This window comes from Myotis myotis, unplaced genomic scaffold (genome assembly GCF_014108235.1).
Source record: "Myotis myotis isolate mMyoMyo1 unplaced genomic scaffold, mMyoMyo1.p scaffold_m19_p_17, whole genome shotgun sequence".
Taxonomy (NCBI): Eukaryota; Metazoa; Chordata; class Mammalia; order Chiroptera; family Vespertilionidae; genus Myotis; species Myotis myotis.
Genome location: NW_023416321.1, coordinates 35,224,210 through 35,239,942, shown reverse-complemented (window position 1 = coordinate 35,239,942; position 15,733 = coordinate 35,224,210). Strand labels below are relative to the sequence as shown.

The window sequence follows — 15,733 nt, the reverse complement described above, 5'->3', positions numbered from 1 at the left end:
TTGGGAATAATACTGTCCACTCATTTTCCCTTAAAGAGAAGAGTAGCATTTTTTTTCCCCTCCAACATTTTCTCTTCCTCCTGAATCATACCCCTTCCTTCTATGCTCAGCTTTCTGTACCATATTGCTGATCTCAGTAAATGCTAAAACTTTTCTAGGTTTCACCATCTCCCATGGATTTACATATAAATCTCAGGGAAGGTGCTGTGTGTGCAAAACCCTGTTACTTCACCCATTAAATCCCTGGACAGAGATCAAGTTTTGAGTGTTCCTTTGGTGGATCAGAGTTGTTTTCCACTGTATAAAACTAGCGATCCTAAAGCCTGACTAATGCCTGCACACCAGAGCACGTGTGCGCTGGGTGCCTCTTCCGCCTCGGAGAGGACTAGGTGGCGGTGCTCTTAGAGAGCTCTTCTGCATTTTAATGTTTTCTGACTTGGAGGTTTTATTGTAAGCTACCCTTTGAGGTGCTTTGTTTCGGGATTATAGATCTCACTGTTGTCAGTGTTTTCCTTTCACTTTCTGTCATAACCTTGTAAGTTTATCTCTAATGCTCTAGAAGGTTTTCTTAGTGGGAGAGGCTGAAAGGCTTTGTCCTGCTTTGAAGAAATATTGTTCTATGGATGTTGAACTAGAAAGTATGCTTATTACATATTCATTTATTATCAAACATAGATAAGAGTAACAGTGATGATTATCACAAAGGTAGTCTTTAAATGACTTGGGAAACGAGTACTGCCAATAGATGTATCCCTATTAATAGAAATAAGTGTGAGGAGATTCACTTAGGAAAAGTAAACTAGGTGCATCATTAGCTCCCCTCTCACTACCTCTCCTACCCCCATATAAGTTCTACTTTGGCAGGAGTTTTTGCCTAACAGTGTTGTATCTTAGTGCCTATCACGTACTAGATGCTCAGTAAATATTTGTTGTATGAATGAGTGAATCATTACAGAAATGGATAGACTGTGAAAGATTGGAGAGAAGGATCTAGTTCGTATTCTAGTAGGTAGGTTATAGTAGACCCAGGTCAGTTATTAATGAGGAATGTAAAGCTGCAGTTTCAAGTGGGCAAGATGATATCAGTATCATTTTATAGCAGGAAGTACTATTGTGTTGCACTTAAAATAGCTACTTTGGTTCTTTATCACTTTATCATCTTTTTTGGTTCTCATTTTTTAAATCTTTCTTTCCCTTACTACCTTTTCACTCAGTTTTCCTCTCCTTTTCTCATGTTTGTTCTTTAAATTTTCATGTACCATGTTGCTTTAAGTCAGGGTTTCTCAATCTCTATACTGTTGATATTTTGAGCATTATAATTCTTTGTTGTAGGGAGCTGTCCTGTGCATCGTATGATGTTTAACAGCATCCCAGGCTTCTTCTACCTACTACATGCCAGTAGCATTTTGCCCCCCCTCCGCCCCAATTGTGATAATTAAAAATGTCTCCAGACATTGCCAAATGTTCTCTGGGGGCAAAACTGCTCCTGATTGAGAACCACTGCTCTAGGTATTTGTTAGTTTTTTTAGAGACTTTTGGGACTAAAGAAGTTATAAATCTTGGTCTGGAATGTAGGAATATTTAGGATATATTTTTGTCAAATTAGGCATTAATATTTTTCCCCTTCTTAAAATTCTCACATTTATTTTTATATATTTTTGGAGGAGGCTTGAGAAAGAATCACAGTAATGATTAAAAAACTAGGAAATGATTTATAGAAGAAAAATTAATCTTGAAAAAGTTAAGGTAAAAAAAGGTTTATTTAAAGACAGCTGTTTGTTCCCCTAACTGTGTTTAACTATAAAAGAGTTATAACCAGGTAGTTTTGATTTCTGTGGGAAGACAGCAAGAGAAAGTAGGCTTATGTTGCAGCTGGAGAGATTTGGGTTAGGTGTAAGAAAATTTCACAGAGAAGATGTTCAGGAATTTTCTTTTCTGAAATCCTTTAAAGATTATCTCATTTGTCAGAGATGGTTTGCTGTGGTCCAGTTTATTTTTCAGTATCTCTTCCATCCCTGCATATAACATATTCTCTTGGCAAAAGATAAGGCCAGTCTAGTTGCACCTTCATAAAAAATGAGTTATAGTAGTGTTCACATGAGGAGAACGTATGTAAAGTCTAGGCGCTCCAGCCCCTTGATGACTATTCTTCCTATGCTCCCCTGGAGGTGAAAGAGAATTGAGTCCCATGTTTATTCTGGAAGGCAGAAACAGTAAAAACTTTGCTATTGGAAAAAAAAGTATAGAAGTCTGTAAGACTAGAAAAGCAATGAGCCCAAGCCACACACAACAACATGGACGGTTGCCTAATTACCAAGAAGATGTGAAATGTTGGAGGCGTTGAAAACGAATTAAGAGTGAGGAGTTTGTAATGGGGAGCAGCTGAAGACACATCCACTGTCTGGCCTGCCTTTTGAGAAAAGCCCCAATGTTGCTCTCCAATGTTCATTTTCTCTGTGTCCAGCATTGCAAATTGCATCAGCATATACTTGAATGCCTACTGTGTGCAACCCAAGCCTCCTTATTCTCAACATCCAGTGAAAAAGAGGCGTGGAGTGTTAGATGGAATCAAGTGCCAAAGAACTTATTTTTCACCACTGACTAGTTACAAGACCTTGAGAGTGAACAAGTCAGAGCCTCTGTGGGCTTCGATTTCCTTATCAGTTGTTTAAGTAGAAGCTGCCCAAGGTCCACTCCAGTCCTTATGTTCTGTAGCACTGTGATTTTTTCTCTCTCATGTCTCCCTTGTCACTCAGCTTAGTTTTATTTGTTTGCTACTGGGTTGCATTTGTCTTGTTCAATTTTTTAAAATTAAGAAGTTGAGAAGAGTTAGGAAGCCTGATTCTTTTCTGAAGACAATGTTGTCTAAGCTGTGTTCCTTAGCATCTAAGAGGTTGGGTCTTGCCCCGTTAGTCACTGTCTGAGTCACTCCATGTTGTCTGAAAAACTGGTTTCTTAAAACTGCCATTCAAATGAGATAAGGTGTCTCTAGAGACCACTCCAGAAAGCAGTCCCTTAAGTCAGTGAAATGCATAGCCTGAAAATGACTGTATCTTCTGCAGTTTTAAAGGATTGGGACAAAATCCTCTCAGGCACAGGAAGAGGAATCAGTCAGGGGTGTAGAATGCCCCCTAACAGACACTTGCTTTCCTGATGAGAGGCTGGCAGATCAGACCTGCCTTTGGACTCCACTGAGGGAAGTCAAGAAGCCAGCAGCCTATAGACCAGTGATGGCGAACCTATGACATGTGAACTCATTTTTTTGGTTGATTTTTCTTTGTTAAATGGCATTTAAATATATAAAATAAATATCAAAAATACAAGTCTTTGTTTTACTGTGGTTGCAAATATCAAAAAATTTCTATATGTGACATGGCACCAGAGTTAAATTAGGGTTTTTCAAAATGCTGACATGCTGAGCTCAAAGGTTCGCCATCACTGCTATAGACTTTTGATTTGTGATAAGTAGAATAATTTTGCTTCCTGTTATTGTGTTGGTTAAAGTTACCAGTTTAGTTTTCACTTGCTTGCCTCATCATGCTATTCGCACTGCTTCAAGATCTCTTGGAATTCAAAAACTGATGTATTTATTTTGGACTTTGAATTGTTAAAAATATAATGTTTGTATTTTGATATACTTGTAAAATTATAATTGTTTTCTATAAAAGTCAGTAGTATGCATTGTAGGAGAAATCTTTTTATTGTACATAGTGCTTATTGTAAATCACATAAAATATTTAGAAAACCCAACAAAAAGAAGAAAGAAAAAATTAACCATATTCTCACTATCCAGAGATAATTATCCACTGTTGACATTGGATGTATATTTTTATGTTTTTTCTATATACGTCACACACACACTTATTTTTACAAATATGTGTCAAAAGGGTTCAGATTAAACTACTTTAAAACTTTCCATTTAATATATGTAAAACTTTACCAATATGATTAAAAAATCTAATATAACTTTTAAGAAATAGAATTAAATTTTACAGATGTGCCATCTTAACCAGTATCTGTAACTGGGCATTTTAGGCTACTTCCAATTTTTGCTGTTATAAATTACCATCTTTTTAAAAAATATATATTTTTATTGATTTCAGAGAGGAAGGAAGAGGGAGAGAGAGATAGAAACATCCAGGATGAGAGAGAATCATGGATCAGCTGCCTCCTGCAAGTCCCCCACTGGGGATCAAGCCACAACCCGGGCATGTGCCCTTGACCGGAATCAAACCTGGGACCCTTCAGTTCGCAGGCCGATGCTCTATCCACTGAGCCAAACTGGCTAGAGCAAATTACCATCTTTTTATGCTTTCTCTTCTCCTGCTCCTCCTCCTCTGTTGCTACTGCTATTGCTGCATCTTGGCTAACAATTATTTAGTAATATGTAAAATCTCCTTCTAAAAACATAACATTATAGCTAAGGCCAAAATTTCTTTCAGCTCTCCCCAAGCCCCTGTGCTCTCCAAAGAGATAACACTAGACATCAGGTTATATGATCTTTCAGACCTTTTTACTGCATTTACATATTTACATATATATCCATCAAAGCCATAATTCTATTTTGTGGGTTGTTTCTAAACATAAGTTGTATTCTGTTATTATCTCAGTTTTAGTATGATTTTTGTTCTTTAATATGGGGGTGGAGCAAAGAGGAAGACATAAAACTACTTATGGTAATTTGAAGCCAAAATCAGATAACATTTTAGCTACAAAATTGGGAACCAGAAGCCCCATTATTGAGCTCTGAGGAAGAGTCTTTTATCTGCGTGTCCCTCAGTTACTTCCTGACAAAGTGATTTTGTCTGAGTAGATCCATCTTCCCTCATATCTCAGAACTGAAGTTATTCTAACTTCATTTGATTTTTTTTCTTTCGTTGATGTCGAATGAGTTGAAAGGCGAAGGGAAGATTGAAAAAACAAACAAATAAAAAAGAAGATGTGGACATTTGGCCTGGTGCTCCTTTCAGACCCCAGTCTGACCTAGGGAGCGTTAATGGTTCTGTTTCAATTCCCATCCCAGGGAAGAGGTTTCCTCAGACACAGCTTCGAAGCAAGACTGTCCCACGTGACACTCTGTCATGTCGTTCTGTGTTGGCTCTCTACCGCCTTTCAACACGGAGACACATGGCTCTGAAACTTGCCCAGTGTGGCTGCTTTTCAAGCAGAGTGAACTCTGCTATTCTCGTAATGAGAAGTGCTAGCCCCCCTCCCCACCTCCAACCAGAAAGAGTGCTGCACAGTGTCAGGATTTAAAATGAAACCTTTGTTATAGCCCATGGGGAAAATGGATCCAATCCAGCTCCAAACATATCATTCTGCCATTCCAAACCTACCAAGAGTTTTAATGGTTCTGAAACATTTTAGAGGAGGAAAAAGAGGGGTTTTTTGGTGGGTTTTGTGTGTGCGTGTGTGTTTTATATTTTTTTTGTGGGGGATGGGGCACTTGAAATGGCATATGGGGAGGTGGGAGCAAATGCATGGTATGTTTTATGCCAGTGAAAATGAAGACAGCTCAGCAGAGAAGGGAACTGGAATATAAACTGTAATTGACCCATAGTTGTGGCATGATTTCTGGGTATCAGAAGGTCAGTAATAAGAGTTGCCATCAAGGGCAATGAATAAAGATTGTCAAAATGCCAGAAATCTCTGGAGTTTGCTTAACCTGGGGAGGGTCCTACTCAGTGGGGAAGGGATCATGGTTTGGGTTACACTAGAAGCACCTTTCTCTAGGACTTGAAATTGTTTTGTCTTTTTTGAGAAGAATTTCCTTTCCTGTGGCTTTTCAGAAGCTGTTTATTAATCCAGCCTGAAGCTCTCCTCACCCCATCACCCAGTGCACTACAAACATTTTTTGGGGGGGTCGGGGGGGGGGGGATTGAGGATGGATAAAAGATACTTTGTTGACCACGAATTGTTCAGCATCGCCCTAAGGCTCAATGCGCCTGGCTTCTTTCTCTAGCACCAAGTTTGAATTTGCTTTTCCTTTCTGACAACTTCAGCTGTGGTTTGTTCCTATTGCCAGAGGAGCTCCAGGCATGCACCACTGTTTGGGATCCAGTGGCCACATTTGGCAGTCAGCGGTTTGAATGACCTCTCTTTAGGAGCCCTAGGTCACTGGCTAGATTTCTACCTCCCTACATTACAGGCTCTTCCTGTATTAGGAGTGGCAGTTGGCCAGGGCATTATATTTCCACTGGCCTGAAAACATGCAGACCTTGATGAGCAGAGTCTTGTGAGAGTGAGGAGGACAGCAACACAGGAAAGGCTGAAACAGATCATTGGGGCCCTCAGTCTGAGAATTCTTCCAGGGGAAGTATGGGACCCTCAGGTGGAACAGTTGGTGAGACAGTGCCTGAGAAGACGGCAGCAGAAACCAAAACTGTTTCTGGTTTCCTGAAGTAAAGCCTTGAGTAAAGAATCTTTAGATTTGTGAACCAGAGAGTTTGGGGAATATGTAGGTCTTAAAGCTTAAAGGAAATTTGTTTGCTATTTAGAAAAACCAATTGTTTCAGAGAGAAACTTTGATTTCATTTCAGCCTGAATCCAGTTATTGCCAAGGGTTAGGAAATAACATACCAAAGCATAATAACTCATAGCAATTTATCCAAAATTGAGCTGATTTATTTCCAAACCTCGAACACTTCTTTCTCTTAAATTTGTCCACAATCTTAGGATTGTAGGAAGGTTTGTGAAAGTAGCAAGGAGACACTCTATGCGTTAGTTGTCTGCTTTTAGAGAGAAAGAGAGACAGAGAGAGAGAGAGAGAGAGAGAGAGAGAGAGAGAGAGAGAGAGTGTGTGTGTGTGTGTGTGTGTGTGTGTGTGTGTGTACCAGTGCACTTGGGGATGTCCCTCACTGATGGGCTGGTGTATTTGTAGGATGGAGACATTCCCTGCAGTGGCTGAGAAGGTGCTCAAGGAGTTCCAGGTATTGCTGCAGCATAGTCCCTCTCCTGTTGGAAGTACTCGCATGCTGCAGCTTATGACCATCAACATGTTTGCTGTACACAACTCCCAGTTGAAAGGTAAGGCATGTTCACTTTCTTTATCTAGACAGATAAAGATTAATATAGCTTTTTTTCCTATGGTACCATACCACTAATTACCCCCATCTCTCTCTCTCTCTCTCTCTCTCTCTCTCTCTCTCTCTCTCTCTCTCTCTCTCTCACACACACACACACACACACACACACACACACACACCCTTCCCCACCATTGCCTCTCACATCCTTAATTTGCTCTCTGAAATCTGTATGACTCTCTAGTGCTTGGGTGGGATGGAAGGAGGGAATCATGGGTATAGAGCTTAATTTGCAAACCCAGAGATGCTGTTGCACATCTGGCCATGCTAAAGGCAGCAGCAAGGCCTCTTGGAGTCTGCAGATCCAGAGCCTCTCCCAGGGGAGAGGCATTGCTGAAATGTTTCATCGCAGAGACCATACGCTTGGCAGGGACTGGGAATAGCTGTTTCTGGACTCATGTACCCTGTTTGTTCAATATGGAAAAGTCTAGTTCCCTGTGGGATATCCCTTGTGGGAGCCTGCCAGGGAGTAAGAACAGAGAATTGATGAGCTTTGGTGACTCAAATTGGAAGCACAAAAATCACCAGGCCCAGAGTTTGGCTAACATACTGGTGTGTATTCTGAAATGCTTTTTGGAACACTGAGGTTTTTTGAGGCAGGGGATGGGGTGGGAGGGGGCAGAGAGATGCTCATTGGCAGGATTTTTAAATGTTCTGATGACCAGGTCACAACCAAAGGATGTTACCAGGATCCCGTCCTTTCCCTTCCCCTTTCCTGTTTCCCCTTCCTTCTTCTCCTTTTCCTCTTCCTCCTACCCCTTTCCCCTTCCCTTCCCTTCCCATCTAGGTAAGAATATGTGGTTTAACTTGATGGAAATATGTAATATAGGAATAACATTATTTTGTGTTTGTTTGTAAGGGAGATTTGTTCCATGATGCTAAAAAAATTGTAATTTAAAGCATTGACAGAGAGTGAAGTTTGGTTTCCTGGCTGAAAGGTTATTATCTGAAATGCCAAGAAATAGGAATTGCCCCATGGAGACTCCATTGTAAAACAGACCTGGTGTTTCTGGACAGGTTATTACTAGTTCTCTTATTGCACTTTTTCTTTTCTTTAAAAAAAATGTTTATTGATTGGGGAGGGGGAGAGAAAACATTGATTTGTTGTTACACTTATTTATATATTTGTTGGTTGCTTCTTGTGTGTGCCCTGACTGGGAATCGAACTCACAACCTTGGCATATTAGGATGATGCTATAACCAACTGAACTACCCGGCTAGGGTCTTATTGCACATTTTCTTGGTGCTTTCTCTTACTCTGAAATTGATTTATTTTCCTTCCCATTTATTTTTGAGGGTTCTACATTAGCTTGCTGATGAGTGGGTATGCCACAATTTCCCTTGAAACTTGGTTCTTCCTGGGACTCTGTAAAGCCCTCTGCTAGTCTGTCTGGGTTTTCAGTCATATCTGATCTTCTCCGCTCAAGTTGGCTGCTTACAGCATTTAGAATTCCCAGCAGAAGGCAAGATGCAGAGGCTGAGGTGCCATTTTGAACTTGGCTAATTATTCCTGAGAACAGCTCCGAGGAAGCATGCTGTCCTGGGGGACAGGGATGGTTTCCAGGAAGGAGGAAATAAAGTTTGTCAATTCTGTCCTGGTAAGGCTGTGAAGTCCAAAGGGGCAGGAGATTGATTCCTTCTTCATGACTCTGCTGGTTTAGCTACCAAGTGGGAAGCTCAGTGGACTCAGGAAATGAGGCCTCCTGAGGTGCCCTCCTATTCATTGTCCTGCCTTCCTCTAACCTCAACCCACAGAGTTCAATGAGCTGCTGTCACAGAGCTGCAGCCTCGGCCAAGATATTTTTCTACCATCAAGTGACCTGTAATCTTGGGAGGTGTGAATGTAAAGGACCTGCGGCTCTAGCCTGTGAAGTATCTGTTGTCAGCAGCCTCTGCTCCATGAAAAGGAACACCTTGGCTTTTTCGTAGGCCACCAGTGAGTCCTTTTCTTGTAGCTGTTGTTTAGTAAAGGTGAAAAGATACAGACCAAAGGAAGGTGAGATGGTGAGAACAGAGAAAGAAGGAAATAGGTGGTTTCCCCAGTTGAGGCCAGGGAACTATTTTAGTACTCTTCTCCATGGTTGTTGTATGAGGACCGGCTAGCCAGGAAGGACATGCCAAAGCCTGTGCCTGAGACCCTGCTACTCATTTCTGGCCTTGTCCTTTGCTCACCTCCATGAGGCAACTGGGGCCAAGAGGAGGATGATATGAGGTGGTCAGAAGTTCCTAGGGTGTTTCAGGGATAAACAGCCTGGGCCACAGGATATAACACTCAACTAGGACAGAGAGCTCTGTGGACATGCTGCCAAGTACCCGGTGTGCAGCTGAGGCGGCCGTCCAGACCCCACTGTGTGGGCTGCCATTGGGAGAGGGGTGAGCAGAGCACACAGCGGGGCTGGTTGGTGGGAAGATGCACTTTTCCATTTCCCAGCATATGAGTCATCTTCTCTGGGCCCCTGTGCTGTGCTTGCATGGACAGTGGCAAGAAGGGGGTGTTGTGGCTGAGCAGCAGCATCTGTGCCGGGGGTGGAGAAGGAAGGGGGTTGGGGAGAGGGTAAAGGTTTAAATCCTTCACTAATCAGCAGCAGTTTGAATCACATTTTTATGAGTAAGGAAGTGATAAATCAGCCCTGAGTGTTCAGCCCCAAAGTCCTGTCAGCCAGTGCCCTTCTAAAGTCTTCTCTCCAGGCCACTCTGCTTGCTGTCAGAGTCGCCAGCCACCCAGCTGTGGGACCCTGACTGTCTGAAACCAGGAAGCAAGGGCCTGACGCTGCTTGGCCCTCCCAGGTGCTTGGGGTCTGTGGTGATTTGGCAGTCAGTGCAAGTTACAGAACATCTGGGCCATCATTTTTCTTTCCATTCCTTCTTGGACATATCCTTCTGGGTGGGTGTTTGTATCAGTCAGTTCCTGGACTCTGTGGAGAAGGAACGTTCCAGCATGAAGCAGAGGTGATCAGTGGTCCCCAAGGCAGTCGAGGTCCTCTCAATCTGTGCCTGGGCTTTCCCTGTAGCTGTGGTCCTAAAGCATATGATTTGGAGAGCAGCAGGGATGTCCTTACTAAAACATATGTCCTTTATGATACCCCGAATTCATTTTATTTGTGTGTGTGTGTTAACCTTGTGGAACTGTCTTTTTTTCAAATTACCTATAATCCGGGGGTAGGAATGATATTATCACTTTAGTGTTATTACTTTTCAGATGTGTTTTCCTTGTCAAGAGAGACAGAGAACTGTTTAAAAGCTTTGGACACCTCACAAGACAAAATGGAGGAAAAAGCTTAGATGGTGGTGAGAGAAAGGCATCTTTCCCCTTTTCCTAGGTTGTAGTTTTCCCCAGAGCTCAGGGAGGCAGAGGTTGTGAGGTCATATTTGTCCCCCTGCCCTTAGGAGACAATAAGTTGAGTTATGCCTCATCATTTTACCAACTAAACTTTCCAGTCTCAGCAGTGATCTTAACACTCAGAGCTATTGGTGGGGGAGCTATTACCTCCTCCTCTAATGAATGGGCCCTATGCAAAAATCCCCACATTAGTGCGACTATGAAGAATCTAGAATCCTAGTACTCTATAGTGAAGTGGTTGGGGACAGATAAATTTGAGGGATGTTTGGGGTCCCTCAGCATAGTGCCTGGGATTTATTAGGCACTCAGTAATTGTTGAATGTATGGGTGAAGAAGGCAAGCCAGCTCTCATTGAATAGTATGTTTTTTACCTGGCCTGTGTCCAACATTATCTTGTGGTGGTGATAGGTGGTTCCCAGAGTGATGTCACAATTGGTAATCGCTCTATGGCATTCCCAAGCCTGAAGGGAGAAATCAGGCCTTCTCCACGTGCCTCAGCATTTAACACTTCAGTAGCCATCTGATTGGCTGACGTGATGCTGGAGGATGAACTGTTGATCTAAACCACAAGTATGCCAAGAATTTTAATTTTTTAAAAATTCTGTAATTTAAGGAAATAAAACTCTAGTTTTTGAAAAGGAATAATTAAAGCAACATTTGTGGTAGAGCATCACTAAAAGCCCATTGCATCCCCCATCTGTGCCCAATTTGCTCCAATCTGCCCTCCCCCCTTTTTTTCTTTTTCTTTGTTTTTCTCTTCCCCTCTTGCTCTCTCTCCCTTTTTAAAAAATATGTTTTATAATTCCTGGAATCAAAACCATCTCATGCACACACTGTTTTATTTTACTGCATTATTGGATTATACTTCCTATAAATCATTGGATGTTATTCATTGGCCACCACTGGAATAACTTCCCTTTTCTGTGCCCTGGCCCTCCGTTTTTCCTCCTCTACCAGTTCATAGAACAGGGCTGTATTTCAGCCTTGCAGAGAAGCCCTGGTGGCAGCAAGAGGGCACCCAAGAGACACTTCTTATGTGTGCCATTGGTGTTTCCTGCCTTTAGGGAACATTTAGGGGCTGGGATTGAGGCAGGGCTAGACTGGCATTCCTTTCATAATCGTTTATGCTTGCTTTTATGGTTGGTTAGTAATCCTGAATTGCAGGAGGTAAAGTGCCACATGTGCTCCTCCAGAGAGATAGAGAATCATAGCTGTCTATATGGGACCGATAGAGCTTAACTCAGATGTGTGGGGACCTCACACCTACATGGCATTGTTGTGTATGCAGGTTGACTCGAGTTGGGAAGTTCCATTCACAACCAAAATTTCTTTGTCTTAAGCATGCAGCCGCCTTAGAGATCTTCAGTAAAGCGATTTGCTCCTCTGTGGCAGTTCACTTCTGTCTGAGTCTCTTACCCAAGCAGAATGTATGAAGTGCCTAATCCTCTGCTTGTCAGAATAGTTGTACAGGAAATCCACCTTTCATAAGAGGTTAAGCTTGAGTTTAGCTGCATAAACTGGCCCTCTCATTCCTCCTCTGTATTTCTGGTGATAGAACCCTTGGGCTTTTTCTCCTCAAGGATCCATGGGTAGATTTCTACAGGTAATCAGCACTGCCTGACCTTCATTTTCAGAGTAAATTAACAGAGAGTCAGCTTGGCCAACACATTTTGTGAGAAATAGATTCAAAGGTCAGAAGAGGCTAGGCTTTAGAAAGCAGGCCAGGGGAAGATGCATCCTTCAGCTATACCCTCTGTCCCTTGGGGCAAGATATAACTATCAACAGGCTGCTTAGCATAGACTTCTTCCCTCAGAATTTTCTGGAAAAGAAGAAATAGTAAAGTTTGTCAGTGGCCTACCCAATTCTGGATTCCAGGGTCCATGTTGTTTTTAGAATGAATCTGTTACTTTAGTCTAGGGAGGAGAAGCAGTTATGAAAAGCTAAAGAAAGGAGAAAATTCATTTATACCAATAATTAAGCCTCTTATCATGTCAATTGAAGAAATGTCTGTTTTTGCCCCAAGGTAATAGTGTGGTTTGATGTACATGGCTGCTTCTGTGTACAGTGCAGAAATGCAGTATCCCATCATTGCCCAATAGTTAATGTGAGCTAGATACTTCATCTCTGTTGCCATTTTATAGCTTCTCAATTTGATTTTTTTTTTTTGCTCCAGGATGGACTTAATCTGAAAAAGAGACAGAATTGGGTGGAATGTTGGCAGCAGGATTCCCAGCTGCCTTTTCTGAGCTCTCTTTAAGCTTTTCCTGAGGAATAGAATTCTGAATAGAGGGCTCAGGTTTGATATGTTCATTGAATACACAGAGGGAGCTGGTGTATTCTAGGGATGGAGGTTGAGGGGAGTAAGTTGTACTTTGGACCCTAACCAACTAAATGTTGGTCTGGGGAAAATTGTAGTTTCCAGAGGTAGTGGCCAATAATGACAACAGAACAACACTGTGATTGTATCTAATGACATTTTTTAGTTGCTATATGTGAATTCTCATTTGATTTCTCCTATTAGCCCTCTGAGACAGGTGAGCAGATATTTTGTGTCTTATTTTATAGATGATGAGGAACATATCAGAAAGGTTAAGGAATGTAAGTTTGCACAGCTAGTAAATTACACTCAGGCCTCAAGTGTCCAGCCTTCTATATCATAAGACACAAAAACTTCTCTGGACTTAATTGAGACAGATCAGCAATGCAAGCATCCCAAATCCCATATCTGAGCAGCCATTGTTCTTTGATGAAGAAAGTGATCTTTGAATTTGATCTGAGACTAGAAGAGGGACTGAAGTACAGATGAGGAATGTGGCGAAATCAGAATTCTCCCAAGTTGTTTGAGGCTCAAGTGGGCCACAGGTAAGAAGCTAGCAGAAGGATACAATTCGGGCAAATCAAGGTTTTCTGGGTTCATATTTACTGTTATTATGGGCGAGGAGGAAACTCCCTCTCACAGTGGAAAATGTTTGTTCATGACCAGTTGGTAAAAGAATTGTTTGTATATTTGGATTTATATACTACTAGAGGCCAGGTGCACGAAATTCGCGCATGGGTAGGGTCCCTAGCCTGGCAGGCAATCAGAGCTGATTGGGGCCTTCCTTCCCTGGCTGCTGGCCGGGGCCTGCCTTCATTCTGCGTCGCCCCTTGGTGGTTAGCACATGTCATAGCGAGCAATTGAACTCCTGAGGGGACACTTTGCATATTAGCCTTTTATATACATAGATACCATTCAGTTTTTTAAATCAACTTCATTGAAGTAAAGCTTATATACAATAAAATGCACCCATTTTAAGGGTGCATTTCAATACATGTGACCAATTTATATACTTAAGTAACCATCATTATAATCAAGATACAGAATATTTTCATCATCCCAAAAAGTTCTCTTTGTGCCCATCACAGTTGATCTCCATCCCGTATCCCTGGCTCCAGGAAATCTTATTTGCTCTCTGTCACTATGCATTGGATGTGTCTTTTCTAGAGTTTTATATAAATGGAATCATAAGTGTGCGCTTGTTTGTGTCTGGCTTCTTTTGCTCAGCATAATGTTTCTGAGATTTGTTCATGTTGTTGTTACATGTTATCAATATTGCATTCTTTTATATTTATTGTGTAATATTCTGTTGTATGGATATGCCAAAGTTTTGTTTATCTAGTTACGTGTTGATGGAATATTTGGGTTGTTTCTAGTTTGGGGCTATTATGTATTTTAGTTGTAATTCCAGTTTGGTCCTGGGAGCATGTCCGGGCAGCATCCACTTACTCCATCTCCATTTTTAATCCCCTTTTTGGGCTATCCTATATAGTAAAAGGCCAATATGCATATTGACCTAATGGCAAAATGACCAGTCACTATGACATGCACTGACCACCAGGAGGCAGACTCTCAATGCAGGAGCTGCCCCCTGGTGGTCATTGTGCTCCTACAGGGGGAGCGCCACTCAGCAGAAGCTGGGCTCATGGCTGGTGAACACAGTGGCAGTGGTGGGAGCCTCTCCCACTTCCACGGCAATGCTAAGGATGTCTGTGGAGCGGGCCTAAGCCATCAGTCAGACCTCCCTTGAGGGCTCCCGGATTGTGAGAGGGAGCAGGCTGGGCTGAGGGATTCCCCCAAGTGCACAAATTTTGTGCACTGCACCTCTATATATAACTGAATATAACTGCCATGAATATAACTGCCATGAACTTTTGTATGAGTGTGTTGTGAACATATGTTTTCATCTCTCTTGGGTAAATACCTAGGAGTGGATTTCTTTGGTCATATGGTAAATGTTTAACTTTATAAGAAACTGCTAAACTATTTTTCAAAGTGTTTGAACCATTTTACATTCCTTCCAGCAGTGTCTGAGAATTCCACTTTCTTTGCATCCTTGCCAACATTTGGTATTGTCCGTCTTTTTTACTTTAGCTATTCTAGTGGATATGCAGTGCTATTTCTTTTTCTTTTTTTATATATATCTTTATTGATTTTGGAGAGGAAAGGAAAGGGAGAGAGAGATAGAAACATCAGTGATGAGAGAAAATCATTGACTGGCACACCCCCCACTGGGGATTGAGCCCGCAACTTGGGCATGTGCCCTTGGCTGGAATTGAACCTGGGACCCTTCAGTCTACAGGCCGATGCTCTATCCACTGAGCCAAACCAGCTGGGGCTGCAGTGCTATTTCATTTTGGTTTTGTGTTTTCTAGATGACTAAGGATGATGAGTGACTTTTCATATACTTAATTGCCATTGTATATATTATTTGGCAAGTATCTGTTCAAATCTTTTGACCATTTAAAAAATCAAGTTGTCTTTATTATGTTTTAAGAGTTATTTCTATAATTTGGATAAGCCCCTTATCAGATAAATGTTTTGCAAATATTTTTTCCCAGTATTTTCTCATTCTGTTTCTTTTTTTCTCTCCTTTCTTCCTTTTGGACTTTTTTCCATTCCCTCCCGCCCCCCCCCCCCCCCCACACACACACAGACACACACACACACTCTAGTTTCCTTTTTTTCTTTACGTGGTTACCTTAGGAATTAAAGTATGTATACTTGTCTTGCTAAAAGTAAAAAATGTTATTCAGCATTTTCACTCTCCTCCTAAATAATACAGGGACCATGGAAGGCTTAAATTCTATTCATTCTCTTTCCATTTATTGTCCTAATTTATATGCTGCTGTTGTCATGTATTTTATTTATTTTTATTATTTTTAAAATATATATTTTTGATTTCAGAGAGGAAGGGAGAGGGAGAGATAGAAACATCAATGATGAGAGAGAATCATTGATTGGCTGCCTCTTGCACGCCCCCTACTGGGGAT

At 41.6% G+C, this 15,733-nt stretch overlaps 1 protein-coding gene across 13 annotated transcripts in view; it reads left to right on the top strand.

Moving 5' to 3' along the window:
• The window catches only part of SMG6 (SMG6 nonsense mediated mRNA decay factor), a 220,316-nt gene that overhangs the window by 48,721 nt on the left and 155,862 nt on the right, over positions 1–15,733 (top strand). For 12 of the 13 annotated variants that reach the window (XR_004972925.1, XM_036341029.1, XM_036341028.1 and 9 more), the window contains one exon: positions 6,881–7,026. Coding sequence is in view for 11 of the 13 variants with exons in the window: in XM_036341029.1 (XP_036196922.1) it covers positions 6,881–7,026 (146 nt within the window). In the remaining 2 variants the exon portion in view is untranslated. Of the gene's footprint in view, positions 1–6,880; positions 7,027–8,993; positions 9,019–15,733 lie in introns of those variants that run through there. The other variant, XM_036341035.1, reaches the window with a different exon arrangement.